The 27,637-nt window shown below is 38.5% G+C and overlaps 2 protein-coding genes across 2 annotated transcripts; both read left to right on the top strand.

The window, feature by feature from the left end:
* The first annotated feature begins 3,284 nt into the window (after nt 1-3,284).
* Nucleotides 3,285-12,414, top strand: LOC140947644 (nucleoside diphosphate-linked moiety X motif 17-like). The gene is made up of 7 exons (XM_073396805.1): nt 3,285-3,419; nt 5,251-5,358; nt 5,681-5,864; nt 7,907-7,932; nt 8,465-8,557; nt 9,629-9,858; nt 11,710-12,414. Exons 1-7 carry the CDS (start codon nt 3,339-3,341, stop codon nt 11,978-11,980), a joined length of 993 nt encoding a protein of 330 aa, XP_073252906.1. The 5' UTR covers nt 3,285-3,338; the 3' UTR covers nt 11,981-12,414.
* Nucleotides 12,415-13,493: 1,079 nt separating this feature from the next.
* Nucleotides 13,494-19,134, top strand: LOC140948291 (tolloid-like protein 2). The gene is made up of 5 exons (XM_073397524.1): nt 13,494-13,629; nt 15,507-15,542; nt 16,437-16,814; nt 17,398-17,793; nt 18,403-19,134. Exons 1-5 carry the CDS (start codon nt 13,578-13,580, stop codon nt 18,786-18,788), a joined length of 1,248 nt encoding a protein of 415 aa, XP_073253625.1. The 5' UTR covers nt 13,494-13,577; the 3' UTR covers nt 18,789-19,134.
* The last annotated feature ends 8,503 nt before the right edge of the window (nt 19,135-27,637 follow it).

The following is a 27,637-nucleotide window of genomic DNA, read 5'->3' as shown; positions in this document are numbered from 1 at the left end:
AAAATCATAAAAGTCAATAGCTTCATTAATATCACAATCATGCAATGTTCTGAAATTTAACTTTGAACGAAACTAACGAACAGCAACTGTACATGTAATGTCATATATCTTAATGTTGTCCCCTTGCACTCATATTTAAGGTATACAAAGTCAATGATACACGACATAATCGACCGTCAAATAACATATACGCGTGAAACTGATTAGATGGCGAAACTTCTTATTGAACTCATTTTAATTTTCATGCATTGAGGTAGATGTAGATGTAGGGAAGCGTTGACAGGCATAAGTGCTTTTGTTAATGTTTCACATGCCAGGTGGTGAGGAGTGCGTCATGCTGCATCGCATGTCCACAAATTCGGGAAAAAATTATGCCGAACTCCCGGCAAGGGGTAGGAAAACCAAACCAGCATAAAAGAAGCAAATCTCACATCCCGAAATGCTGCATTTTTCACTTCCTTTGCAGGATGTTATAGTGGAGGAAGATGACAACCCACAGTGTCGTCATGCGTGGAGGTCAGTAAAGAAGACTCGTCCAAGACGCCAAACGCCTTAGAAGCTTTCTTTTGTTACACAGTACAACGGCAGTTCCCATGTTTCCAAGTCACCGATGTCCTAGGATTTTAGTTCAACTAGGTGGTTTAACCGATTGCTTGCTGATCCACCAATCAAGGCCCAGGCAGACGCAGTGATTTTTGTAGCCTTGAAGAAACTTTTGTTAGTTGTTTTTCCTGCTGTACTTTTGTATAGATGAACGAAACTGGTCATAACTAATAGCACGAATCAGCAACTCCTCTGAATTCAACGTACGTCTCAAATTTGTTTGTTGGTGTTGTTGCTGCTTTTTTTTTCCGATGCTGATGATAAAGAACAATTGTGTCCCTATGTTTTTTTTAATTTTGGTTCTGGTTTTCTTTTCACTGTCGGGGAAACGCCATAATAATGTTTTATATTTCTGTTAAAATCTATTTCTAAATAAATTGATTGATTAAACGTTTCATTTATACGAAGATTCAGTCCTTGTAGTGGTGTCAGAACACCTAGTAAGATAATGAAAAAATGTATCCAGTCATAGGAGAAAGAGGAATACAAAAAGCGAGATAAAAAAACGTACTTCTTAACTAAATGAATAAATGAATGGATGCAAAAATGAATAAAATATGTAACAATTAAAATTTCGACTTAAGTTAGTGATTCGACTGCGATTATCGTTTTTCGAGTTTGCATAAGCATAGTGCCCCTTCCTAAAAAATTAGTTTTCCACTGACTCACAGCACTTTCAGTTATATATACTAAAATGGCGACGGTAATATAAGCTTATAATGGTCTATAATTGTAATTGATCCTAAGACTCCCATTATTGTAAAAAAATGGAGCTAAAAAATCCTTTGTTTTAGGGAAACATCAAGCACGATGCGAATAAGTATAGTTTATTATTTTATTATTTGTCTCACAGTAATTATTTCTGGGTGGTTTTCAAAATATTTTCTTACCTGCTGTAGTTAATTGGCAGTTTATAGAAACGTATGCTTTCACCCATCCATCAAATACATTCGAAATTAAAGAGAGGGAGAGCTGGGGCGGGCACTCCCTTATTTGACTTGCGGGTATTGCCATTGGACAGGGTAGGGTCTTCAGGGTCTCCGGTCTCCGGTCTTCAATTTGAGCGTCTTGAAATGGGCATCTCCGGACTGGAAGCTTTTAGAGGGCCATGAAAATTAGCAATGAATGGTCTACAGACTCTCTACATGCGTCTTACCAACATTATTATTATTATTATTATTATTATTATTATTATTATTATTATTTTTTTTTTTTTTTTTTCGAGAAAAATCTAATTCCATGATGTTAGTTTGAAAAATTACTTTATTCTGTAAGATGGACAAAACGAATTATCAAATGAGCTATGTTATCTTATCTAGCGAAGGGAACTTCACATTTTTTGTCTTAATCAGGGTTTGAAGGAATCGGAGGCACCACTTCTACCTGAAACACTCGTGAAGGCAAAACCACAACGACAAACCGGTGAGAGTCAGCCGGATCTTTAGCAGACCTGGATCAGTCAAATCCTGGGGACCAAATTTTAAAATTAAAACAGTAAAACTGATCCTTACGGCAGGAAGAGTGATGAGCTACAGGTTAGTTCTAACGAAATTAGAAGGACGTCGTTGATAGAGCGATCGGCTTAACTCAGCATTAAAATGTTCGGAGACAGGAGTAGGATTAGGAAAGTGGCCATAGTTGAGAATGGAGTGGCGACGCTCCACAAAGCGTTTGTGGAGATGGCGCTTGGTCTCCCCTATGAACTTTTTGCTACATTTTTTGCAGAACTAATCCGTAGCAACCGTGACTCTGTCAGAAAGGCACGCGAGGCCCACCTCATCAACAGGCTATGACATTAGAACTTCATGGTACTGAAAGGGTATAAATAGACGTGATGAACTCCATTAGTGGCATTTATCATTTTAGTAGCCTATCATTATATGTTTGCTATGTATTCAAATCTGTGGGTGAGGGCGAGAGAGAGAAAAAAGGGAAACTGGAGAAAAGAAAAGAGAAGAAACTTTTGACAAGTCTCAGATAGTACCGTATACGAGCACTTTGTTTACGACACTTTATGTAGGTCAGGGTCAAATTCTTTTTTTTTTTTTTTTTTTTTTTTTCAAGGTACACATAATCGCCTTAAGTAATTAACAAAAACAAAATTAAAGCAAAGCCGAGAGCGTGGGCAGGAACGCGTGGGTTTCGATCTCTGAACTCCTTCTGACAAACAAACTGCGTGTTGCTCTCAAATATTCTTGGTATTTTAGCACTTCCTTTATACGGATCAATGCCAAAAGCGGCAAAATAACGTTTAACAACAAACTTAGACTTTAGACACGAATTAAGTACAATTGGCGACAGAATTAGTTGAAACATTTAGTCCGAAAGAGGCCTTTTGACTTTTTACCGACTTTAAAAGGAATATGCAAGCTGGGGTAGAAAATTAACGGGTTGAAGTATATAAATCTATCATTTCTGATCTATCATACTTAAAAGTATTTGGCAGAACGAACCGATTTCATTAAAACCCAAAAAATGGCCATAGGTTACGAAAACACTCGTTCACACCACCCCCCGCCCCCAGAAAAAAAAAATCTTAATTTTTCCCCACAAAAATCAATAAAAATTTTCTAAGGTTGCGTGGATATATGTCGAGCTTGGGATTCCTGTGGATTGAGCGGAATTAGTGGGCTCGAATGATGTGCGTAACTTGGCAACCGCGCTCGATGCTGTAAATGAATGTGAGAAGAACCTATCGACTTGTCTCACGCTTCTGTCGACGATTAGCAGCCAGAATGTCTGGGAAGCCTAATCCAAAAGTATTTCTCTGTAGAGATTCACGAGGAAGTGCTGCAGCACCTGCGTCATTTGAAAAGGTTTGTGAAATTTAAGCCACGACAGGGCTGCATTTCTGCACGGCATTGTGTTCTATATTGCCAAACGAGGACTGCATCAACACTTTAAGCTTTGAAAGGCTTGATTAATTTGTGTATTCTAAGTCAAAGTATATGAGCATTTCTTTGTGTGATGTGTTTGTTAAAATATGGGCTGGATAAATCATAATACAGCAATCCATGCATTCGAACTGAGTAGGTTGGGGCCTCTGGGAGGGGTGGGGGGGGGGGGGGGGATTACTTGTTAGGTATGTGCTGCTAGACTGCTTGCAGTCCACCTTTTCTCTTAAAATCCGCCTAGTTCAGCGCGATTGCAAACCACGATGTTATTATATAGGGATCGAGAGGAGACGAGACAAAACGGACTGCAGACTCTTTTGCAGTAAACAAACCCTCCGTCAGCCCAGAAACGAAGTAACCGATTGGTCAATTGCACAACTGTTGACAGATCATTGACTAGTCTGTGGTGCGATTGCAAACAATAAAAATAGTCACGCGTCACAAACAACTGCAAACAATAGCAAACCAAGCAGTAATCTCAGTAATATAACTTTTAAGGATATCTTACAGAAGGAAACCGCTGTAAATTTCTTCAAGGGAATCAAATTCAAGGCAATCTTACTGGATTTAAAGAAAGTGTAATATTTTCAGTTGTTTATGTGCTATTTATAAATCGTTTCAAGTTACTCTGGTTTAATTGATTAAATTAATTAAATTACCTTGACAGCTTCGTTGTCCCCAGACAGAACAAAAGAGCCAGCAGTTTCTTATTTTTTCTTCTCGGGCTTACGCGCTCATTTCTCGCGGCAAGCGGCTCCGCCGCTCGCGTGCTTAGGTTTTGCATGTAGTAACTTTGCAAAGAAAAATAAGAGACGGCTCGAAGTCTGATGTGCCGCTGTCCTCCCAGAGCCCCTTCCCCGTTATAGTGTAGTCTGTGGCCAATTATAGACCCCATTTTAGTCACTTTGGAGCAAATGTTATTATGTAATTTTCACAATCCCAACTTAGTCACTTTCTATTTATGTATCTACTTTAACAATCCTTTAAATTGGTCATCCTATTAAAAATGAATGGACTCATTTTTTTAATTGAATAAAGAACACTTTACTTATCACCTACAGTACAAACATTCTGGTACGTTTGCTAACTGTAAATATGAAGAACTGTCTTACCCCAAAAATCGGAAAATGTGCGATGTTATTCTAGTAACTCTATAGTCAATCCAGTGGTGAAAATGTGACCCCATCCAGCAGTACATCCCCATTAGCCTCTTGTAAGGAAGTACCCCCACCCCCCCCCCGCTAGTTGGGACGAGGGTTAGCGTCTCGATACACCCATGATTCTCCCCATCTCAGGGCTGTTTTTATAAGTTTTCATACCTTAGCTACAATCGGCAACAAAATTAGTCGAGACACTTCTCCTTAAAGGAGCTTTCTGACATTTTAATGACCTCCAGAGCAGAAAATAAAGCTTTTTCTCTCTCATACCCTCCTTGCAATGTTGCGCAGGCTGTTTGAGTGACCATTAGAAATTAACAAAACACCTAACTTTGAATGGAGAGGGGGGTGGGGGGGGGGGGGGAGTTGGATTTCTTTTTTACCCTATTTGAGAGCACTGTCTCAACAATTTTGTTGCTGATTGCAGATAACCCTGTTTCGGTGATGTTCTGCATTTCCTGAACTTTTTTGTTCAGGATTATTTAAAAATCATTTTTACAAGGTTCTTTATTGTTTAAATATAACAATAATCCTTTTAGATAGTACAATGCCATATTATTATTTTTATTTCATTATATTTTTGTTTCATTCTGCAGTGTTGTCTTACTGTATTGGGCTGTAGTCAAGACAAAATGGATATCGGATATGTCTATGAGGATGGGACACTGGAGATTTACCCTAGTGGACAAGGAATCAAACTAGCAGTAAATTCTTCTTAATTTTACAATCTTTTACTTAATTTATTAAGTAGGTACATTTTCATACATGATAGTTAATTAATTTTGTGAAGTGGGGTTACATGTATGCACAGTCAGTCTGTGTACTTTTGCAGTAATTTAGGGCCTAATAATTACAATCAAAATTCTCTGAACCTGTAGTATTTCAAGGGTTGCCAAGTCAAAATTTTCAGTCTTGGGGACAGGGTGATAACGACACCTCTGTTTCATACTTAATGTGCATAATTACACTTTTAACAAAAGATGGTAAGATTCTTGCAGAACTAATGGTACACTTTGGTATTGTTAGCATCCTGGTAGGTGTCCTTGCCGTTTTCTAACATCATCAGATATTGCAAATATACCAGACAGAGAAAGAAGTCAAGGTGTGAAAGTAGCAGTGGCAGTCCTGCTGCAATCATCTGATGGGCGGGTGTTGTTGACAAGAAGACCAGAGCATATGCGCACATTCCCTAATGTCTGGGTTCCTCCAGGTATAGTCATGGTTTCTTCCAGAAAAAGTGCCTTGCATTTCCTAGATATGTATTAGCATGCTTCCAAATTTCTATCTTTTTAGCCACCTGTAGAGAATCAGAAAACATACTGCATTGCTGTTCTTGGCTCAAACAGATTATACTGGAAATGAATTAAAGCTTATTTAGTAATATCCTCCACTATTCCTTCAAATTCAAAAACATATGTTTCTGTTTTTCAAAGTGCAGAAAGATTAATAATTAAGACTAATGATTCAACATGGATGACTTCAATTTTCATTTTTTTGCAGTAAAACTTTGGTCTTTATGCATAAATACAGTATTAACCTATCTAATATTGAAAGCCTTATACTAGTAAGGAAACCGCAAATGAAGAAGCTCCTAGCTTAAAATAAATAAATATATATATATATATATTTAGCAATTAATGAATGAGGCTTGAGTAGGGTATGAAGAGTGTGCAGATCTAGGTGGATAATATGTCCCTTCCAAGATCTGCATAATTCTTTATAGCCTTAACGAAAGCCAAATATATTAATTACTTTATTATTCATTCAAAATAATCCCTAGTTTAAAAACAGGTAGCTTACCTTGGTAACTAGTGCATGTTTAGAAGATAAAGGGCTGTTCAGGTCTGCAAATATACTCCAAATTGCAGATGTTGTCCGTCAAGTTGTCTTCTTGCTATATGTTTTTAGACAATAGTTTGTCGTGAAAAGAGTAAAATGTTCCGCCAACTTTGTGGACATTTTTCTTTTCACAGCCAAAACAACTCAACCTCGTCCCCAGGTCTTCGCAGTTAACGGTGCATTAACCTGCAGCTGGGGAGATGACACAACGCAGAGCCCTACTCCATGGAGTACCTTATGGAGTACCTAAAATGGAGTACCCCTAAAAATCATGTATTGGTAAAATAAAATACTTTATCAACATGGTGAATTGTTTAGATGTACATAGCTTTATTTTGATTTTGCCAGCCCTCTGATTAATGTTACAGTTTGATGCAGTCCTGGAATTGGCCCCCTTCTTGAAATTTAGCATTAAACTGCTGACCACTTCAAACGAAAGATCTACCAAGTATGGGCCGCTTGTTCAGGATCGGCCAGGATGTCAAACACCTTGGACAATTTAAGCTTATCAAGCTCCGGTGGGTACTTTTGAAACGTATTTATAATAAGGTCAAATTTAATCAAGTATAGTTTAAAACTTTTTAGCTGAATTTTTTTTGTTGTTTAATCATGTCAACAGATGAGGAATGCCACATCACTAATACACACATGGAGAAAGCTAGGTACGGCTGTAAGCTTAACATAGTCCCCTAAACTACAATGAAAAATTTGGCCCTTTTGGCCTCTTGAAAAAGAAAATGCTCAAGGATGCTGGGCATTGGAGGTGGTCAGCAGTTTAATGTTAAATTTCAAGATGGCAGTCAATTCGTGGACTGCATCAAACTGTGACAATCGGGGAGCTGTCAAGCTCAAAATAAATAAAGGCATGTACAGCTAAATGGTTCACCATGTTGATAAAGTATTTTATTTGACTAATACATGATTTTTAGGGGTACTCCATTTTAGGTACTCCACAGGGTACTCCATGGAGTAGGGTTCCACATTTTGTCATCTCCCCCTGCAACTGTGCTGCACTTTTGACATCATGGGTTGAGTAATCACAAAATTCTTCCAGATAATTTTGGTCAACAGTAGCTGATTATGGTGAATTATGCGTGTACTTTTTAATAGCTAATCAGAAACGGAGAAATATTTTGAAGGAATATATAATAAATATATTTATATTCACTGTACATAGGATGTTGCATATTAATTAATACATTGCACATTTTTTTTGTAACACTATACATGTACTTAAGAATGTTATCTCTTCATTCTGCTTGAGACAGCTGACAGTTTAAATATTCCAATGATAATATTATTATTATATATAAATTTACATGCTTCAATTGTTTCTGTATACACAGCATATTGGTAGGGAAAACACATTTTGTTTCGACTGTATTGTATGTGACATTTACTTTGTACATGTAGGGGGTCACGTGGAATCAGGAGAAACTGTAAGTGTGTGCATTCCCCAAATAAATTTTATATATTAATTATCAGTAATATAATTATTAACATTTCGCCATTTTCACATTGCCCATAATACACCACACCTTGTTTACCCCCGACCTTTTTCACAGTCATTATTTTCAATTTCAAAATTTTGAAAATATTTTAATGTACGGTGTATACTTAATTTGTTTGGAATTATGCAAATTTATATGCACAAGTTAACATGAATATACATGTGCAACTGTGTCTTGTTGAAGTAACCAAATGCAATCAATGGAAGTTTAAACCATTGTGGATAAAAGCTCTCAATAATCTGTTCAAACAGTCTTGATCCACACTGTAGTTATGTAGGTTTACATTTTTTTTTTCTAATGAAATTTTGACCAAGTTACATGTACATGTTAAATATCAGGTTACAGGATGCTGCTTACTGCAGGATTCCTAATTCTTGCATTGTGGTCTCTGCAACAGATTATTAACAGAAATTACAAAGTTTAACATTACTACATGTGTAATAGTTGGCTTTTTTTCCAGCTTTATCAGGCTGCTCTTAGAGAGCTATCAGAGGAAACAGGATTGAGGTTTTCAGAAAATGATCTCAACATTTCAACACTTGGTCTCTGGGAGGTACAGTACAGTGCTAACTTTCTTGGTTTATCCAAACATGACAAACAATGTACATATAACTGTAACAGTTTGGGCTGTTTACAGATTTGAAAGCAAACTCATCATTACTTGCGTGTGTATGTTACATGTCAATATTACAGTGTGTACATGTACCAATATTTCCTTGAATAGTAGCTGTCCCTGGATTAATCACCTCGATCTCTCGGATAATCGCCCCCTTTAGACGGAAATATTTAAAACAATTGCCTTCCTCCAATAATCATACATTCGCTTTTTTTCCACTAAGGTCGAGAAAGATGCACATATTGCACCATGAATTAAGGTCAAAATGTGCATTCCTTTTTTTCCAGCACAAAATTGTTAAAAAAGGGGTTCCGCCCTTGACCCCCGTCCCTGGTGACTGCCTACAGACACCGTAACGTGACTAACATGGCCTTGTTTTCTTGAAATATAATCTGTACCAGTAAAAACTTCTATTAAAAAAAAAAACAACAACAACAACAACAACAAAAAAACAAAACAAAAAAACCTTCCCTCTTTTCTCCATTACGTTCTTTTTTCCACATTTTGAATTTATGAAATTCGTATATTTATCATTTGATCTTCATCGTTCTCTTGTATGCAAAGCAACTAATGGCCAGCTTCCAGACCAGTTGGCTGGTTAGCTCAATTGGTTAGAGCGTTGCACCGGTATCCCAAGGGAACACTCTAGATTTCAAGTGACAGAAGGACTTTTGGGGTTTAAAATTTTTGATTCAGGGATTTTTTGGGGTACATGGAGGAAAATTTAGCAAGTATTTTTTTTGGTGGCTTGATTTAAGTAGGGATTTTTTAGGGGCTTTGTTGGAGGCTCTAGGGATTTTTTTTGTTCTAATTTTTGGTTTCCATTCGATAACCCCCCTCACTTGAAATCCGGAGCACCACCCCGACCTGGGACCGGTATCCGTGTTCGAATCCTGGCAAGCCTGAAGTTTTTTTCAGGGTACATTTTCGCAACTGCATAAGTTGCATATTCAACTCTGATGATCATCTCTCAAATCATTTAATTCTATTTTTTTTTTCGGCTGGCAGTCTGTGTTTCCGCCCATTCTCTCCATGGAGCCTTGTAGACCTGTACGGCATCATATTGTAGTGTACCTTTTGGCTCAAACCAAAGAAGACCACAGCACATTGAATGGGAGGCTAAGGTTGCATCAAGAGGAAGTCGATGCAGCCACGTGGCTAGATGAGGAAACATCCACCCAGGCAGCTGCTAGCGATGACTTTGGCCAATCATTAAAGGTTCCGCAAAGATATTTTAGGTCAGTTAACAGACGACGCATGCATTCCAACTTCTATTTAACTAGCGGTTTCACCAGGGGTCCTTCACCTAGGATTAAGGACTGTTTGTCAGCTGCTAAAGTCAACTCTTTCTAAGCAGGGACCAGCACTTTGTGGCCGCCTTAAGCGTATTTCCACTGTCGCGTAATCTTTACGTGCGCAGGTGCGTAAAATTTAGGTGCGTAAATAAAACAGAGGCAATGTATGGAAGGTCGCGTGTACACTTTAAATTAAAAGTTGAACCTCGCTTAACTTTTACTTTTACGCGCGACCTTTCATACATTGCCTCTATTTTATTTACCCACTAAAATTTCACACGCCCACGCACTCGCGTAATTTTTACGATTGCACGCACGTAGATTTTACGCGGTAGACATAATGAAAGGTCGTGCGTAACGTAAAAGTTTAACCTTGTTCTTCTTTAACCGCCACGCCCGACCTTTCATACACTGCCTCTATTTTATTGACGCACGTAAATTTAACGTGTTCACGCACTTAAAAATTACAGGATTAGGTGTCGATCTTAATAGGCCCGGTTCAGACGCCGAACTTTTCATGAAACAAACCTACGGTAATTCGAATTAAGGCCGACCCAAATTATTCAGACCGGACTAAATTCGGAAGGAGAAAAATGCTCATTTCGGTCAAACTGCGTACAAAATACGTTACAAGAATTTATTCGGTAAGTTCGGTACATTAAATCAGGGGCACCCAACGACAATTTTCGGAAGAATATCTGTTCGGAAGACGATTTGAGATCTAGAATTTTCGAAACATTTGTTGTAAAATTTCTTGCTTGCCTGCCTCTCCCTGGATTTTCGAACATCTAAAAAATGGCATAATTGGTCATTTTTAACGGATTTTTACCCTAAAAAGGTCACCTAGAATTTTCGGGAGCCTCTTTTCTGGCTGAAATTTTCGAAAAGGTAAGTTTTGATCCCTATAATTTTCGGATCACTAGACTTTCAGCTAGGAAATCCGAACAGATGAAAAATTTTTAGGGGATAAAAATATGCCTATATCTACCGTTTAAATACTAAAATACGTTTAACAATGCTATGTTTAAGTGGTTTTGAACTATACTCTCGTTGGGTGCCCCTGATGAAATGTTCGGCGTCTGAATCAAAGGCGTTCCACAGTCGAAATTTCCGGCCGGGCTAGGCGGAAAAAACGGCTCAGTTCCAAATTGAAAGAGGCGCTCCTAATTTATTCAGATGCCGAACTTTTCGTGTACTTAATTGAACGAGTATTGGGTTCGCGTCATGAAAAGTACGGCGCCTGAACCGGGCCTTAGCGAGGCGTCCGTTAAAAGGGAGTTGACTTTAAAAGTGCCAGCCTACATTTATTTTTAGATTTCGTTGTCCGCTGTCTTTATTGACGTCTATTCAATCCAGTATGACAGGATTGATCGCGTCGTATCTTTTCTATATAGGCTCCCTCCTATTTCCTTTTTTTTCCCTGACCAACCAATCCATCTCTTGATGATAATTCTAGTCTGCGCTAACCTGTCCCAGGATCCAAGGTATTAGTGCGGCCTTGCAGTAAAAAGTGATGCGAAATACATTGATTGACTGTTACTTTTTTAGGTGCGAAATATGAATCTATAAGCAGCAAGGCCTTACACGATGGGGGGTGGGGGGGGGGGGGGGGGTGGTACTGAACTTGAGCCAAGTGCTCTTGAAAACCGTTAAGACCCATTTCCACCCAAATCATCTACACAGACTGTACATCACCATTATTTGCATGTCTGACTGCTTTGATGCTCTCCTGTGTACAGTCAGTGGATAGACTAGTCATCAAGAGATATTTGTTTTTCATCTTTGTCTTTATAGCGCCACAGTCGTGGAAAATTCACGAATGGTAGAGAAGAACCTTCCTTTATCAAATCTGATGGCGTGTCTGCCTCGCACTGCAGCGGATGGACGGGAACAAAACAAGGAAAGACTCTCCACTGGAACCAAGTTCGCGCTCCGACAGTGGCTAAAATTCCTCTACCCCCCTCCCCCGGGGAACCTTCAGAGGGGAGATTCGTTTGAGACTGTGTTTCACATGCTAACAAAAACTGGTCATCAACCTATGAAAGCCCCCTTCTGGGGTAAATGATCTCGAAGACTGGAATAATAGAATATTTCAACTCTAGGGAGACGGAGTACCCTGTATCCAGTTGGCCGTTGTGGCTGGAGATATCTTTTTCGCTCTTTCCCGGATGCAGTATATTTTTTCACAAAAGTACTTATTAGCAGAAACAGTGATGTTTAACCCACCGAAATTGAAGAAACAAACAATTAATGCCATCAAAAGCAGCAGCAAAAGCAATGATTTCAATTTTATCGGAAACAGTCGGTTGGTTTTGTGTATTGTGAATTTTTCGTTTTTAAATTAGCCATCAAAAACCAAAAAAAAAAAGTGAATTTAGGATATAGATTTTACGGGTGTGGTGTTACTTACCTCCTCTAAAAATATGAACAAACAAGGAGCAAACAAATTTTAAATAAATGAATAAATAAACAGTATTGGTAAAAAGCTTTTACCAAAGACCGACTGCGAGTGTTTATTACTGACGAAAACAAATAGATTAAAGAGTGTTTTATGAACCCTTGCGGCCTATTTGATTGAGATAGATAACTCATGATTATATTAAGTTTGCACTTGGGAAATTCATCCATTGGAGATGATTGGAAATTGAAAGTAGCAGCCAAAATGACTGTTAAAGAAGGAGAAACAAACCTCCTCTAGCTGTGTTTATGATTCTACCGACTATCTCCTCCCCTGGTTACAATAGGTCTTGTCCTAGCGTATTGACTGTTAAGCCTCCTGCAAACGGACGCGGGATTGTTGGCCACAACTCCCAGCATTGCTGGATGTCACATGTTGCGTCCGTCTGCACACTCCGTTGCATGTTGTTGCGTGTTGTTGGGAGTTGTTGCGCAAAGTTTGAAACCGGTCAAACTTTGAGCCGACAACTCCCAACATTTCTTTTGTTCAGTGATTACCGAAGTATATAATGGTCCGTTTGCACAGCTCCTCCAACAACTGGGGCTACGCACGCGAATTACAAGTGGTCTACTAAGTCTTCTGGGTCAAATCCTTCCCACGATGCACTGCAGGTCCCAACAATCATCCGTTTGCATACCATTGCCAAGACGGACGCAACAACTCCCAACATTGTTGGCCCAACTTCATCGTCATCCGTTCACGGGTTTATAACGAACGAATTCAACGACCTGCTCCCAGTTGGCTTGTTAGCGTAATCGGTAGAGCGCTGCACCGGTATCGCAGAGGTCAAGGTTTCGAATCCCGTACAAGCCTGATTTTTTTTTTCAGGCTTTCTCTTCGCAACTGCAAAAGTTGCGTATATAACTGCGATGATCATCCTTCATTTAATTCTTTACTCCGCAGTTCACATATATGATTTTCATATATTCATAACATCATCGTCAATGTTGGGAGTTGTTGCGTCCGTTTGCACGTAGCTTTATTGACGTAGTAAAACTAACAAACATTTTAAAATGAAACATGAAATCAAATATAAACATGCAGCTGCTTGCGCGAAAGTGATGTCAAATGCAATTGGCTTTTGTCATTCGTTGCTTGACAACCACGTTATTTTTGAACAGTGTATATTCTTCTTCGTTCGATGCGGCGGCGATATTAAAGTTGCACAATATCTGTAGCTTTGCGACATTGCTGTTTCTCCATCATGGCAAAACCAACTGGCATCTGTGGGATATTGCATCTGTTTTTTTTCCTTCGTAAGTATTTAATAGTTAACCCAACATTTAACAACCTTGCATAAAAACAAAGTTCACGAAAGTATCAATATTCTGTCAGTAATACATGAACGAGTATCTAGGGGACCGAATCTACAATTATTCCTGTAGTGAAAACCATGGTTTTAATGTAAGGGCTGGTTTCTCTTTGGCGATTAAAGTATTTCATGCGAAAGCAGTGGAGTGAAGGCAGTATACAGTATGCAGTAGGCATATTATACCCAACAGTCACTAAAAATACTAACCAAATTGCCCGAAGATCCTTTTTCAAATTTGACTAGACTATACAGCCGTCTCATTTCGGTATGGCTCTAATACTGTGGTGTACTTTTCGATAGTAGGGTGTAAATGATTTATTCATGTTATCTTGTCTTGTGCCCATTTTTTCATTCTAATTACTATCCGTTAATTTGAGAACATGCCTGTATTTTCCGCTGTAATGGAATACAATCATTATACACTTGTTTACTTTTTCTGTTTCTTTCCGAAACTGAAAATAACACGGCAGCTAGAAAGAATCTGTTATAAAGCTTCGTGTTTTAGTCACTGCTTCTAATATTCGTGACAGTATTTGCCATTTGATTATTTCAGTTGTCATTTATGGAAAAATTTTAGAAGACCTTTTAAAGTAGGAGGGCTAATCGAGCAATTCATTATATTTACGAAATAATCTCTAAATGATAGTCGTAAAAAGCGAAACGACAGCGGCGAACTACGACATTATGCTATGTTTATTTCTTGTTGTTAATTGATTGCATGTTTATTTTTCCAGAAGGCTTTTTTATTACAAATCTATTATTTTCGTTCAGATATATTCATGCTCGAGCAAAAGATGTTAGTGTGTGTAGCTGAAAATTATAAAAATAAAAATAAAAAATAAATAGAAAAAACAAAAAAGGCTTTTTCTTGCATTTGAAACTGACAGGGAGCGAAAATGTTCCATTTCGCAGATTAATCCAAAGCTCAAAATCAGCTGAAACGTAGCAAAACCACTTGTCACTTAAACAAAATTTTATTTGTTTCCATGGAGTCAGACGAGAACCTGGTTTCGACAGTTCGTTTAACACCGTACCTCTGGAGACCGGCTGCATGTAATTTTTCCTAAATAATGAAAGGCCTTAAGGTTTGAGTCTTTATGTCACACTGTGTTATATGAAAAACTACCGAATCTAGAACACAGCAAAAGTGGAAATTAACACCTATAATAAATGAAACCACCGAGCAAAAATCCCGAGTAAACAGTGTATAAAAAGCTAAGATTGCATTTCTTACATCATAGTTAAAATCATCATAGTTAAAACCTGGCCATGGTTAAAGCTGCCTGGTATTGAAAATGAAGAGAAGCGTCTACAAAGGAACGAAAGCTTTGGACCCCTTTGTTGATATATAACGTTAACTAAGAATAATCGTGACTTTCACAGTTGATTTCCACTTTGCTGACCTTTTAATTCCTCACGAAGCAAAGATGAAGACCTCGCGAAGAGAGGTTTGGGGATCGTGCCATGTTTTGGATCGCTGAGCGAGAAGTTGGCACTCGCTACATTTCTGTCGGTTTGGTTGCTGTCCATTGTTGCTTAGCAACAAAACTACGACAAAACAGACTAGCCCGGTTGCTTTTCCGGCTGTTTGCCCTACGGGCAAAAATAACCAGGAAAGAGAAAAAGAGAAGCAAGGTCTAGAGAGTTAAGGGCTCTTTAGGCTTGGATGAAAAAATAAAATAAAGTAAAAATGATAATAATAATAATAATAATATTAAAAAAAAAAAACTTATCAGTAAGTGTTCATTCATCTTGATCAATACTGACGTTTTCTTTTTTCTTCTTCTTCTTTTTTTTTTCTCATTTCTATCGAACAAATAGATCTCGTCTTTCTTAGTCGACTGTCGTCTGCATCTGGTAAGTCCATTAGATTTGTTTTTTTGTTTGTTTTTGTTAATGTTGTTGGTGTATTAGCAAAGAAAACTTGGCCTGAAGTATTTTTTTTTCTTTCTTCCTTTTTTTTTCCAATAAAGTGGTATGGGGCTAACCTTGCACTCTTTTTCCTTAGCATCAATTTTTATATCGACACATTGTAAATAATAAAATTTACGAAAAATGATTATAATGACGATAATGATATGATCTGATACTCTGTCGAAAAATATGTTTTAAATTTCAAGGCCAAATCACCAAACAAATACAATTTGGTAAATTCTTCATTAGAATCTAAAATTGTGGCACAAGGACTGTCAAGCTGAATCAGGACCTCTCATTTCTATCTCCACTAAAACATCATATCCCACAATCAACTGAAGCTTTGGGCAAGCATACCCTGGCTTGCAGATAGGAGATAATCCGCCGGCAGTTTCCCTAGTCTATTCGCGTGCGTCAACTTTCACAAATGTGTTAGCGTTGTATTTAAAGGTTAAATTTGACCAGCTATTTGTGCAGAAAGTTCTATAGTCGCGATTGCCTTCAAACTTGCACATATAAAACTAGAGAGCTCTGAGGATTATTTCCCGAAGATAGAGAAAAATCTGTCTTAGGGTTTCGAAATTATTGACGTTTTTTTTGTAAAAATGTGGTTTTAAACATATGCCGATATCTCAAACGTTTTTATACCTACAAGAAAATTAATAAAAATTTTCTTAAAGTTCGACCATACTTTATTAAGGATGCCGGCCAAAAATCATGGAAATCGGTTAAATCATTCCTGCCGGAAAACGCGATTCAAAAACATAACCAACACCGCATATAAATAGGTTCGGGCCACCTTAAAGATAATTTATAAGGTTTGCTATTGTTTTTCAGTTTGTTCCTCGCGTGGTACACACTTTCCAAGTTATTCATTTGCGGATCAATATCTTACAAGCCCCAATTATCCCTACAACTATCGTCCTTCAACTACTTGTCTATGGAGTTTGAGTCGACCGTCATCGCCTTACGCTGTAAAGCTTACATTCCACTACTTTTCCTTGGAATCTTCATCTGGTTGCACGCACGATTACCTAGAAATTCGCGATGGTGACTTATACTCTAAGAGCACACTGATTGGAAAATTTTGCGGGAGCAGACAGCCACCTATAATAGTATCAAAGTACAAGTATCTTTTTGTGAAGTTTGTCAGCGATCGTGATTACTTTCCTTCGACACGAAAATTCCAGGCAACGTTTAGAGCCTTTGTACCATGTAAGTATTTGATAGAAACTCTCTTGGTGAGTGTGTGACCAAGTGGAGTTGCAAATTATAGGATACTGTTACGAGTTTTCAATACTGTCCTTTAGGCTATTAGCTATCTAAGCAGAGTTAGGCGTGTATTGTTCTCCGAAAGCTTGACTTTTTGGTGACAAGAGAGTGCGAAATTTTAGTGGCTTATGATCGTCCATACCTTTGTCCAAACCCGAAGAAATATCAACAGACAACAAAAATCAATACCATAATGAATCAGTACTATCTCCATCCAACAAAAAACCTTGGGGCGGGTGTGGGGATCAATCACACCAACTAATTTGGGAACTGATGACAAAATTATAGCATCAAAAGCTTGCAGCTAGCCTCCTCCGCAGCCAGGAAATTCTTTTTGTAACGGTTACACTGAGCGTGAGGAGTCTGAGAACGAGGAAAAGAAAAAAAAAAAGATGAAAGTCACTACTCGTTTCCTCTCCATTCTTCCACCCGACCTCTAAAACAAGACAGTGAAGACTACGGTATATGTGTACAAAAACTGATGAAAAGCCAAAATGCCAATTTTGTATTTCTGTTGACATTCCAGCAATGTTGAGCGGCATTTGCTCGATAAACAGCCCATTTCTCCATAACAACAACTTAAGGCTGACTAGTTCATCTGGAGGGACTTTTCGAAGCCCCTCTTACCCCTCTTACTACCCAACCAACATGGTGTGCACCTGGAAGATCACCGCGCCGGCAGGCAAGAGGATCAAGATTTCTTTCAACTATTTCAGGCTTGAAAGTGGTATTTGTTCCTCTAATGACTTCCTGGAAGTTCGAGATGGTTCGTCTTCGACGAGTATAAGGAAAGGCACTTACTGTGGAAGCTATGCCCCGACTATTACTTCTAGTGGCCAATATCTATGGATTCGCTTCAGATCTGACTCTTTAATTGGCTATAAAGGCTTTGAAGCTCGTTATTCATTTGTCAAAGTTGCTTGTAAGTAGTCTCAAGTTTGCTGTCTGAACTCACTGTACATGCAAAGACGCGTACGAATAACGCATAATCATGAGGGAGGGAGAAATATAGAGTGTGGTGAACTTGAACTGAGAAAATAGCTATGAAATGAGAAGCTGAGACCTTCTCAATACCCTTTTATGGTTGCAACAAATTAGAACCAGTTACCTGCCGGTCTCTTGCAATTTCAAAATGATTGAATGGAAACGGGTACTATACTGCAGCTGGTTCCGTCTCTGAATGCATTCAAAGTATAAGATTTGAAAACGGAAATTAATGGTTATTAAAATGTCAAAAATAACATTTTCGGGTCCGAAGGTTTTGTTGACGGGTTTGTGGAACTTAATTAAAGATATTTTGCAGTATATGTTGCAGTATTTAGAAACGATTTTACCTTTATTTAGTCTGAAATCATACTTGTGATTTCAAATCGAACTCGCTCTGTGCACTCCTCCGCTTTTAAAATTAAATCACGCGCATGATTTAAGACCAAATTGTAGTCCACTCAGTTCAATTACCTTTATACAGTATACAAGTTACTTATGCATTCATCCATTTATCTACTGTTCTTTTTTCTGTTTCCTTAACCAGCAAGCAAAGTAGTTACCGTGGTTGCAGTCGTCATAGCAATTGCTATTATAATAGCAGTGATCGTCGCCGTCATCTACTACTTGAAAAGGAGAAACAGACGCGTTGTACGAACTCAGGCTGTGCCCATTGCCACCACCACGACAACTATGACCACTACTCAGCCACCTCCTGCTGGATACCCTCACGTGATTACACAGCAGTACCCACCGCCTGGTATACACCCTACTCCAGCCCCACCCCCTAGTACCATATCTCCTCTTACCCTAGGCTCACCTCCTCAAGTGGCTTATCAAGCGGCTATTGTACCAATCAATCCTGGTAATGGAGCCTACCCACACCCTCCGGGGGCAGTGCCGACAGCGCAAGCTCCCCCTCCCTACTACTGACAGTAAAAGAAGTACAGGCCGCTCCACCTCAAGCTGCATCCTCGTTATCGTTCTTACATGCATTTATTTATGCTTTAAGCTTTTTCGTTTTAAAGCCTGTACTCTATGATCTTATAAGATTGCCCCATTCACGGCCGAAACAAGATTAAAGATCAAAGAGGCTTATGCAATACATATCGCATTTTGAAATATAATTTATCTGCGTTAACTTTGTAAGGTGTATCTAAGGCTTTTGTATTTCCGTAACGTAAACAAAATGGACGTTAAAATGGTAAACTAAACAAACTGGGTCATAATTCAGATCGAATCAGAAGTTGTGAGAGAGTGTCTTCAGTTTGTTAAACATACCCAGTAACTATTGATATGCAACATGATCGAATGATCGGCCTCCGTTAGGAAAATGCGAGTTTTTTCCGAGTCTGATCATCTATATAGCTATGCCATCAGGGGCACCCAATGACTGTTTTCTGTGAAATATCTGTTCGGAGAAGCAAAAATTGCCTAGAATTTTCTAAAGCTTGAGGAAGGCTGAAAATTTCTAGATGACCGTTCCATTCATGTACAATTTTAGAAGCTTATCTAATAAATTCCCTACCGTTTTCTAAAGTTTTTTTGCCATTTTACTCCCCAGGTTAAGCTAATTTACGTAGAGAAAGGAAACCTAAGATTTTCGGAATCGGAAATGCGATGCAGAGAGGAATTAGAAAAATTCTCACTTTCGTAAAAGACTCAAGTTGCCCTTTTTGGATGACCGAACAGATATAAATTTCTTAGCGCCACTTAGAATACATTTCTAGAGATCTAAAAGTACTCCGGATAGCCTAAAAAGAGTTTTCAATGCAATTAAGAGGAAAACGTCGCTGGGTGCCCCTGTGTCATTGACTGAGAAAAGTAACACACACTAGTATCGTGTACCCCCCAAGGTAATTAAAATATGCCATCACATTTGTGTGAACCGTAACCGAGTTACCAATGGAAGCATATCACTTTTCAGGCGTTGTTTAGGGTTAATTTTATACAGAACTGAACCTTATTGAAAATATAAGCAAGAGAAATAAGGGCTTCAGGTGATGAGAATGGCTGTTCCGTGAAGGTTAGACATATTAGGAACGTCCTCTAAAGGATAAATAAAATAAAAGAGTTACTATCGAGTGGCGGAAAAGCTATGATGATATTTTCACTGCCTAAAACTAGCTGTTTAATTTCATTTTAATTTCAAGAGTATAGACGTTGATTTACAGATACCATAGAAATCCAAGTCCCAGAACTCCGAATAATACACTTTGGATTCAAATTCAAAATTAAATATTAAGTTTTTTATTCCGTAAATAATACTGATCCTGGCGCAACTTAAAAATCCTGCTAAACTAGGAAAACGGAATCTCCCACCGGGGAAAAATGCCGTAAAGTGATCGTGAGATTTAATTAGGGAAAAAGGTCACTTCTGATCATAAACATCGCATTTGCAAATAATAATAAAAATAATAATAATGATGATAATAATGCAAAGTTGTTTTTTGTGATTCTAAGACCCACTAAAGTTGCTCATCTCCGTCTTTTGCGGTGTTCTTAGGGTAATTTGTCTGCTAGCGCCATGCTGTGGTTTAAGGGAAATTGTTGTTCTTTTAGCCATATAATCGCCCTTAGGGAATCTAACACAGTGATAGTAATGGATTCTGGATTCCACGCTGTAAATTCCTCAATGCCAGTTACTGGATTCCGAACTTTGTCAGTGGACTTCGCCTGGATTTCGGATTCTACAACCCCATTTGTTTTTAAAAAAACCCAGATTCCATAAGCAAAAATTTCCCGGCTGCGATCTTTGTATCCTTTCACTACAGAATGTAATGTAAATCAAGGGCTAAGCAGTGGGCGAGACAGCCTGGGAAGGAGTTAATTTAAGCTTCCAGTGCAGATCCTGATGAACGTCAGACAAAGAATGTAGTAACAGCATTTTAAAAGTCTTCCATTGCGTTCAAAACCAGAAAAGAGGTTACAACATAGTGATTCATCGCCGTTATGTACTATATCGATAGAAATGAAAGACATTTACTGTCATAACGTTCTGTATACTAAATAAAGAGTTTTACTGATCATGAATGCGCATGCGTAAGTTACTTAATTGGTTTCCATGTTACGTCATAAAGGTAACTAGGCAGTCGATGAGTAGTCATGCAACATTGCAGAAGCGCTTAACAAGCGTTATTAAAACTATTGAGAAAATCTTTTTTCGAAAACTGAGTCGTAAAAACTGATTTATCAAAATGTGTCACAAGGGAGGAGGTAAGTGTGTATTTGAGTTAATGTACCCTTAAATTTCGGGCAAAAAGATAGATTTATATTAGAAGGTGATGTTACTCGTTGGGTTAAGTTGGTGTCATTTACCGCTAATTCACTAAAGCGGGTTGTGTTTGGAGATTAGGCCTTTTCTGACGCGCTTTCGACATAAATACGGTGACTCCAAGTTAATTTAAGCTGTTTTCAGAGAGATTTTTCTTGTAGGAAAAATAAATGAATAAGGATATTTATTTTTAAGCTATTAAAGTTTGATTTGAGTTGTCACTGCTGAGGCGCGCGCGCGTTGCTGAAAACTTTGCAAAGGAAAACAAAATTTTTGATCGAGGGAAAATTTCTATATTTTCATCAAGATCGCGAGCTACCTCAATACAAACAGAAGGAGCTGCCAATGAAAACAGCTATTCCGGAAAAAGAGCATTTTCGCTAGAGTTTGCATGAATAACATATTTCAACAAACGTTCCATTTGACGCCATATTTGACGCCATAATGGTATAGAATATTTTTTTCCGCGAGCAATCTTAAAGCTTGAACCCTAAGAGTAAAGAAACACCAGTTCTCCAAAAAACAAATTGTTACCTTTGGCGAAATTCATTTCGAAAAGCAAAAAGAAATAAATAGCAAAGTTTAAAGTTTGGTATTCAGTATAACCGACAGAGAAGTGAAGACAATGTGAGGGTGCGCGCGCATAAAAAAAGAAACGACTAAAAGCAGAGCGACAATTTGACGACAGCCGCATTCGGTATATCTTAAAGTTTCGAGCGTTTTTGCGCTCTCCTCATTTGACGGTCAATAGGCTGATTTAGCAACAGAACGGTAACGTCAGTTGACGACGGCTCGCGCAAATTAAATAATAGCTTGACCAATGGCAGAGCGGCAAATTGGGCTCCGGAAGTCGTGTTTAGTCCTTTCCGCGCGTTTTGCCGTCGTCAACTGACGTTCCGTCCTGTTGCTAAATCAGTTAGGGTAAGCCGACTGGGGCCGCGTGAAATGATGGCACAGTGCCGAGGAAAACTATAGACTTGCCTACAAGTCGAGCTCAGGATTTTTCTCGAGCACAAAGCGCAAGCTAGAAATTTTTAGTTTTCTTTCCACTGGAACCGGAAACGGGAAGCGAAGGACTTTGAAAAAGTCTAGGAAATGGTATGATGGTATGTGCGTGCGCACTAAAACGTAATATGAATGGCGTATTCAATCGTCAGCAAGTAAAATCTTGCAATTGAATCACGGTTAACAAGACTTCGTATTGCAAAAAAATCACCTTCCTTGTACCTTTATTAGATTCAATTTTAGTCTGAAGCGACTGAAATCCATCTTCCGGTTCGTCCTACTTCACGCCGTCATAGGCATTTTCATGAGGGTCGGTCTTGATTTCTCAGATGATTGAGATTAACATTATATGAGCTTTTGTTGCTTTTCGGAGACCTTCGCTCTATATATGACGAGTTGTCCAGCGTCTACGATAAAAGAGATGACTTTGCATTCTGGATCGTGAATTTTCTGCATATGGACAGCAACATCCCAATATATATTTCTCAACTGGTGAGATATGCTTTTTTGTTCATAGACTTCAGCCGACTTTCCTCGCGTCTCAATCAACAACGCTTTAAATCCTTAAACAAGTTCTTCTAGCGCCATGGGGTTATCATAAAAAAGTATCAAACTACAATGGGAGATGAGACTGGCAATCAAAGGCTGAATGGTCTTGCCATATCCTTTATTAAAGCTTTTATTAATCCTTTTAATACCCTTTCAGTTAGTGTAGATTGTGTGCGCGGGCGTTATTTAAACATGCGCGCGCTTTCTTTTACTGCTTAATTGACGTGTGTATTTAGTTCGTTTATTAACGCATTACATTTTTTTGGTTATTTTCCTACTCATATACCTTGTCGGTCACTGTGCTCAAGTTGTAAGTGCCTCCTTCTAAAATTTTGTAGAATTGGTATAGGATTTAATGGAGCCGAAAACAATTGTGGAATAAGACGCATTTTAGGCATCCTATACTGACGAATAGTTTTAGATTTTTTTATGTTTTAGACTTTAAGATATTTCGCAGAGCAACAGCATTTTGTCGTCTGTCCTCTTTAAATTGAGTACGCGTGAAAAATTCCGACGCATGTACAAACTAAAGAGCGAAGAAATTTAGGAATCAATAAGGGTAAGCAATCATCAGCAATTCGACGAACAGACGATTCAAAAATGCTAGTGTGTCGTAAATTAAGGCACGGGTCAAAATTAAGGTATTTTCCTTGAAAACTGATGGTGTGGTCTATATTCTTAACTATTTATCGTAATTTTTAAATTGTGTGTGACATGCAATTTCATACATGCAATTGCAATTTTATCACATCAACATTATGTAAATTACATCGCATGACCTCCTACGGCCGCATAGTCCCAAAAAGTCATCAAGCAAAAATGGCAGCAGTTTAAATTCGAAGTTATTCAACTTAATTGCTACAAGACAACTTACAATATAAAGAACTACGAAACTGTACTAAGCAACATTTGAATATGTAATTACTTTTGTAAGATAAACGGATCTTTTCACTAGTACCCAGTCCCCCATTACAAGTAATCCCTTTAATCACACATTTCTTTAATTTTCAATTTCTTAACATTGCCAAGCACAGAAAAGATGCACCTAAAGGCCTTTAAATTATGCAACTAGTAAAAAAATAAGGATACAGAAAAAGTGTGCCCCCTTTAATTAACAGCATTTTTAGCTGTGACGAGTCACGTGACCTCATTTACATATTTTGTGATAACGAAATTGACAAAAAAATAATAATATGCTTGTCTGACGAAGTTTCCCGCGGCTACCACAAAAGCTTTGAAAGATAGACTACCACCTCACTTTTTCAACGAATAATTAACTTGAGATGGATTCAAGCGAGGATAAAAACTGTAGTGCACTCCAAAATGTAAATGCTGCTTTCTTATTTTACTCTCTGCATTTGGCGTCTGGCAAACACGCTTTATCAACGCTGAAAAAAAAAAACAACAACAACAGACGTCTGTTATTTTTCGCTGGCTTACAATCAAAGAGAGTTGCAGCATCTTCAGCAGGAAGGATTGCGCAGAGTACTGGTGCCGGCGGACGGTCATTGCTTGATACATGCTTGGCATGTACCAAGCAATGACCGTCCGTCGGAACCGGTTAGCTTAGTTGTTTAGAGCATCGCACCGGTAAGAAAGATCCTGAAAAAGTACGTGAAAGCATGAGAAACTGTACTAAGCAATCAGAAAATACTAAAGGATCTTGAATCTCTAAATGAAGAGCTCATTGACGCGGCAAAAGAACAGACGTCTGTTATTTTTCGCCGGCTTACAGTCAAGGAAAGTTGCAGCAACAAAGAATCTTCAGCTGGAAGGATTTCGCAGAGTACCGGTGCCGGAGGACGGTCATTGCTTGATACATGCTTGGCATGCATCAAGCAATGACCATCCGTCGGAACCGGTTATTTAATCAGACCTTTCTTTAATTTTCAATTTCTTAACATTGCCAAGCACAGAAAAGATATACCTAAAGGCCTTTAAATTATGCAACTAGTAAAAACAATAAGGACACAGGAAAAGTGTGCCCCCTTTAATTAACAGCATTTTTAGCTGTGACGAGTCACGTGACCTCATTTGCATATTTTGTGATTACCAAATTGACAAAAAAATAATAATATGCTTGTCTTACGAAGTTTCCAGCTGCTACCACAAAAGCTTTGAAAGATAGACTACCCCCCTTATTTTTTCACTGAATAAGGCAGCGTAGACCTATTCATTAATTAACTTGAGATACATTCAAGCGAGGATAAAAACTATAGTGAAGAAAGATTTTTTTACGTTCTACTTTCTGCATTTGGCGTCAGTAGAAATTCGCCATCTTGTCGGAAATAAGTTGGTTTAAACTCACGGGCGCCCCGGTTCCCTAAAAGTAACGAAAGCCACAAAATGGAAAACACGCTTTATTGACGCGGCAAAAAAACAGAGGTCTGATATTTTTCTCCGGCTTTATACAGTCAAAGAAAGTTGCAGCATCGAAGAATGTCTTCAGCAGGAAGGATTGCGCAAAGTACCGGTGCCGGAGGACGGTCATTGCTTGATACATGCTTGGCATGCACCAAGCAATGACCGTCCGTCGAAACCGGTTAGCTTAGTTGTTTAGAGCATCGCACCGGTATCGCGAGTTCAAGGGGTTCAAACTCCGTTGAAATCCTGATTTTATTTTTCAGGCTTCTTACGCAATTTCATAAATTGCGTGCACGTCTTCATTTGATTTATCGGGGAGTCGATCAAATTCGCTGCGACGGCACTTCTGCGTAATGTCTCCACGTCACGTTCCCTACCATCCTCGGAGACCCAGGGGTAGATAGTGGGTGCGAGGGAAACGGGCGTAAAAATGTGGCACGAAGAAAAGTAAAGAACGGCGAGAAGAGCCCCTGGGGATAATGTCTTACCAGACCAGTTCCAAACGGTCGCCTCCGTTCTGGCTTCTGATTGGTGCCAGAAAACTTGTGTCCCTTTCCTTTAGGGGAAGCCGATGAAAAAGTATATTCCCTTAAACTTATGTTACCATTGGCATGTTGGCATAAGTTTGCAATCTAGCCGTAAGATATTTTCTTCTCCAGTTTCTAAGCTTTAAATCATTTTTTCTAGTTTTTTTTTTAAATAAAAAAATACAGAAACAGTCAGCCCCCTTTCTTTCCCCGATGTACAAATACAGCCTCTTTTTCAAGCATTGTCGCGGCAGCGTAGCTTTCTACGAATTGAATGAATCCTTGATTTTCAAGCAAATCTACGAGAAGGTTAAAAGTTTGGTTGGACTAACTGAGGAAGAAATATATTTTGAATGAATATTATGAAACAATCATTGAATTTGGCTTTTGTATAAATCATACCCGGGGAGTATTTCAGCTTGGAGTGCTTGCTCACTGTGGAAAGAACCAAAATAAAGTCGTGAAATGTATGTTCACTGGTGTTTTGAAAGTAGCAAAATATACTTTAGCTGAGATCACCTGAGATCAGTGCCAATTCTACAAAGCGAAATGAACATAGAGTCTGATCTCAGGTTACAAAAATACTAAAGGAGCTGTGTGACGAAATTTATCGAATTTCAAACAGTAGGAACTGCTTCTAAATAGACCTTTTCACAGTTTTTTCAACTTTTGACATGGACAGGTTAGGGAATATCCGTCACACTACTGGAAAGAGCGCCTTAATATTAGTAAAACTGCCAAATTTGAAAGTGATACGTCTTAAGCAAGAGAAGATTTAGCTCCGAAAGGTTGTGAAAATTTGCAGCCGTTTGTATGGCTGGTTATCAAACCTTACATCTTTCACGTTGTGACTCTGAACAGATTAAAAGAGAAAGATGTCCATGAAGGAGTTTTACGGAGTACATTGCTGAAAGACCTTCATTATGAACCGCTGGTTAAAATGATTAGTGACTCTTTTTGTTCAGAGGCTATTTAACATGCGAGTTAACTGAACATGGGAGGCTCTATTCTCCATTTATGGCCAAGAGTTGGGAATTGAAGCCAGCTGTATCTTTATGGGGAACATTTTCAATGAAAGATAGGCCCAGATTAAATGAACGTGGTTTTACAATATTTTCCTCTGTGTAGGGATGTGCCGCCCGGTTCTCCAAATCCTGACTCTATTTCAGACCAAAAATGTTATTTCCACACCGGTGTTTAGACCTGGCCTTTAAATTCCATACCCGTTTTCAGACCTGCCCTTTAGGCAGAAATTATGTCATCCTTGCTAAGATTAGAGAGCAAACAAAAAATCTTTCAAATGCATTTCGAATTCGGATATTTCTATTTGTCCGTATTAATGTGGAGGGGAATTGAAACCATAAATAATGCTCCCGTAGTTCCCTCGAAAACCATAGCTGATTCCAGACAAAATGGACAAAGTATATACCCGTTTTCAGACCAAAAGGCCTAAAAACCATACCCTTTGGGGCCGCACATACCTATATGGCTTATATAAGGGGGTACCCCCGGGATTGGGATACATCCTAAGGGACTCATAGTTACCCTCACATTAACTTTGAAGTTATGAGCTAAGTTTTTTGTTTTTTGTTTTTTGTTTTAATTTTATTTTCCTCTTTTGTTACTTTCTGGAACGGTAGCAAAGTGATGAGGAGAAAGGAGATGATTGTGGATACAAAAGACAGGAAGGGCAGCAAAACCATCAAACCATCAACCAGAAAGTGCTTTGGTTCACTTCCTGGCCATCGCTTTCATTCTTTTAAAAGCATTTGCCAGGAAGTAAACCAAAAAGATAAAACTTTAGCCAGAATGTGCAGCATGAAAGAATCAGAACATTTGCCAGGACATGGAGCAAAAGGATCAAAACATTAGTCAGGAAGTGGAGCAAAATGATCAGAACATTATACCAGGAAGTGAAACAAAAAAGATCAAAACTTGTAAGAAGGTACTTGTGTTTCAGTCTAGTCTAAGGGACGGGAAGAAATATTCCTGACCCAGTTTGCGTCGTGTTTACGTAGTTTAGCGTTTTTTGTGTCTTGCAGTCGTATCAGATTTTGCTTAGC

The sequence above is a fragment of the Porites lutea genome, chromosome 9 (assembly GCF_958299795.1).
Source record: "Porites lutea chromosome 9, jaPorLute2.1, whole genome shotgun sequence".
Lineage (NCBI taxonomy): Eukaryota > Metazoa > Cnidaria > Anthozoa > Scleractinia > Poritidae > Porites > Porites lutea.
This window is presented reverse-complemented; position numbering and strand designations above follow the sequence as displayed.